At 53.2% G+C, this 3359-nt stretch overlaps 1 protein-coding gene across 3 annotated transcripts in view; it reads left to right on the forward strand.

Annotated features, from left to right (window-relative positions):
* VRK3 (vaccinia related kinase 3) overlaps window positions 1-3359 on the forward strand; it is a 36653-nt gene that overhangs the window by 10548 nt on the left and 22746 nt on the right. For 2 of the 3 annotated variants that reach the window (XM_006763861.2, XM_006763859.2), the window contains exons 3-4: window positions 753-908; window positions 2154-2342. In XM_006763861.2, the coding sequence (XP_006763924.1) occupies window positions 753-908; window positions 2154-2342 (345 nt within the window). The remainder of the gene's footprint in view (window positions 1-752; window positions 909-2153; window positions 2343-3359) is intronic. The other variant, XM_006763862.2, reaches the window with a different exon arrangement.

Raw genomic sequence — 3359 nt, forward strand, 5'->3', positions numbered from 1 at the left:
GTCCCGCTTCTCCCGTTTGAGTCTGTGCCCCTAAAGACTCGCCCGGATCTGGAGCTCAGAGTCTGCGACTCCCTCCCGATTGAAAACGCCAACCGCGCCCTCTGCCGCCAGCCCGCTCCGCGCACTCCGCACCTCAGAATTTGACTTCGGCACTGCGCCTCCTCTGAGTGTCCGTATGCGTTACTCTCTCCTCCTAGTTGTAGGACTTCCACTCAGCCAGCGTTCCTGTGGTTCTGGATGGTGTCCGTTCCGTCTTTTAGTTTCACTTTTGAAGTGGTTGTTCAAGGCAGCAAACTCCGGCGTTAACCTATGCCGCCATCTTGGTTCCCTGTACACATCCAGAACACCTTTAATGTGTTTAAAGAAATAAAGGAAGAAGTTAAAAATAAAACGAAGGAACAAAAGCTAGTTAGATTTGATCTGGCAGACCTGGGAAAGAGCCAACGAACACCTATGATGATGAAAACGAATCTCACGGCAATCAGAAACTCATCGGATTGTTGACACTGCAGACCAGACAAAGCGGGAGAGAGAATTGTGAACTAGAAGATAGATCCGGGGAAATTACCTAAAAGACAGAAGAGAGTGACAGAGTGATACAAGAGAGACCAAGCCCCCTGAAGAAGCAGCAAGACCTGGCCGTGAGGGTCGAAGGGAAGAGAGTGGTTGACTCTGAACTTGGGCTTCTGGTTTCATGTTCCCTGGGAAGGGCCTTCGTAATCCCAGTTTGCATTCGGTCCTCCTTTCCCTAGGCTCCAGGAGAAAGAACTCCAGCTATGAATCCTCTCCCAAGAGAGTGAAGTGGTCCAGCTGTAGCACGTCTTCCTCATCTGTCTTGTCAAACTGCAAGAGTTCTGGGTCTCAAGATACCTTGAGTCCCAAAGGTATTAATACCTTGAAGCCCAAAGGTGAGTTTTAGGATCGATCTGGCCTGACTCGGGATGGGTTAAGGCGGGTCATCGGACAGTGTTTGGGTGCCCGGGCATCACTCACACCTGCCTGGACCCTTATCCCAGCCTCCAGGCTCCCCCTCCAGAGTTGACCCCCTCCCTCCCTGCTCACAGTCACATGCTCTTCCCGTTGCCCCACAGTCTCACCTCTTCAACCTGGCACCTGAGGCTCGGAGAGGCTGGTTCCTGTCTTAGCTCTCACCACAGCCCTGTGCGCGGAAAACGTACTTTCTGGAGGTGCTGTCTAGGGCCTCAGCCTCTGGTCTCTGCCTGTCTGTTCCCTCAGCAGGGCACGCTCCCTGCTTTGCTGGCGCGCGGCCACTTCCCCAGCACGGGGTCAGGTCTCCAGGAAGCCTTTTCCGAGCAACACAGGCTGGGTCAAGGCCATCTCCTCTCCCTCAGACCCTCTGCGCTCTCCGTCTGCGCCCCCACAGTGCCAGTGCCAGTCATTTGAGCGCAAGTCCCCTCTAGGCTCTCAAGGCAGCCAGTGGGTAAAGGAGGCGTGAGGACCGCAAGCCGGTCTCCTCCCTCCCAGGCCCTGAGATCTGAAGTCGCAGCCCGCGGCGTCTCCTCTTTGTCCCTTGTTATCCTGTAGGCCCCACCACCTCTTGTGCTTTGGGTAGATGGTAGGTGGGAGGGATGGGGATGTTCGTATTTTTTCCTGTGTCCATGTCCAGCTGATTCCGTTTCCTCCTCACCATGCCACCCCATTCTCTTGCCAGCCTGGGAGCCAGTCAAGGGCAGGGCCTCAGCCTAACAAATGTTTTATACTTGGCACAAGGCCAGGTCCTGTCTCGGGATGTTTTTGGTTGCGTGTCTAGAATGTCTATTTCCCCCTGGCAAGTTCTGTTCATTCATCAGGACCAAACTCCAATGCCCCCTCCTCCTGGAAGCCTTCCCTGACTTCTCCAGGCACAGTCAATCTCCTTTTCATATCTCTCTGTACTGCCTTGCCTGACGGGCTGTGTCCAGGTTAGACTCCCCACCCAAGTAGGGGCTCTGGTGGGAGGGGCCCAGGTCTGACTCATGTCTGGGTCCCCAGCTCTGTCACAAAGACCTGACCCATGAGAGGTTTCAGGAACCATTTTTGTTGTTGTTTTTCATTGAACAAATGAGTAAATGAACAGAACTATGGTTATTGTCTCATTATTCATTCAACTTTTCTCCCCTGGATTTTCCTTTATTCTGGCCATCCTGCTGTAGGGGGCAGTCCTCTAACCCCCAAAAGCAGCCCGCAGATGAAGAAGAAAAGCCCTCAGACACTGAAGCGGAGGCGTATGACCATCTCCCTTGAGGCTTTGCCCACGGGGACAGTGCTGATGGACAAGAATGGACGACACTGGAAGCTGGGATCCCTGCAGACCAGAGACGACCAGGGCATTTTCTATGAAGGTACACTCTGCTTACAAGTGGGCAGGTGCTGGGCTGGGCCCGGCCATCTTGGAACCCGGGCAGAAGGAGGGGGAACCCCTTTCTGAGAATGAAAATGGAAGCCATAGCCCAGCTGCACACCTGCCTCCAGGCAAAGTTCTCTTAGACATGGGACCACAAACTGCCCACTCACAGGGGCCACGCCGGTGGAGTAAATGCGTGCAGGAGGCAGGGAGTAAGGCAGTGGGTGTGGTGGCGACTGGCCAGCTGGAGACCGGAATTCTTCAGCTCCACCTGCTGTAGTCACGTGGGAACGCAGGCCCGTGATAAGAACAGGGGTAAGAACAGTGATGAATCTCTACCCTGCAGAGATATAACGTCCCCCCAGCCCCACCCATATTTGGTTCGAATGTTAAGACTGATGATGCCACACACCAGGAGGATATGAAAGGTTTATTGCTTGCATGGTTGTCTGGGAGGAGCAGGTCTGAAATGTCCTGCGATCGCCAGGAAAGGCACCGGGCCTGGGTGTTTATTGTGGTTAATGGTGGAGCTGAGGTGAGAGTTCCCACACCGGCCATGGCCTCCCATGGTTTGCCTCTCCCCCCAGCACCGAAGGAGGGAACCTCAGCTCTCTCGTCAGCTCGTGCAGATGCCGGGCGGGAGGGAAGAGGCAGGGCCGGACTCAAAAGCTGTCGTCAAACATCCAAAAATGGCCACCTTGGCCCTAGCTGGTTTGGCTCAGTGGATAGAGTGTCAGCCTGAAGACTAAAGGGTCCTGGGTTCGATTCTGGTCAAGGGCACATGTCTGGCTTGCGGACTCGATCCCCAGTAGTGGGCATGCAGGAGGCAGCCAATCAATGATTATCTCTCATCATTGATGTTTCTATTTCTCCCATATTCTCCCTTCCTCTCTGAAATCAATAAAAATATTTTTTTAAAAATCTTAACCCTTAAGATCAACATGGTGCTGTTATAAAACCCAAGAGGAGAAAGTTTAAAGATGGTAAAAGTAATTAATAATGATAAAATTCTGGA

The sequence above is a fragment of the Myotis davidii genome, unplaced genomic scaffold, assembly GCF_000327345.1.
Source record: "Myotis davidii unplaced genomic scaffold, ASM32734v1 scaffold358, whole genome shotgun sequence".
NCBI lineage: Eukaryota > Metazoa > Chordata > Mammalia > Chiroptera > Vespertilionidae > Myotis > Myotis davidii.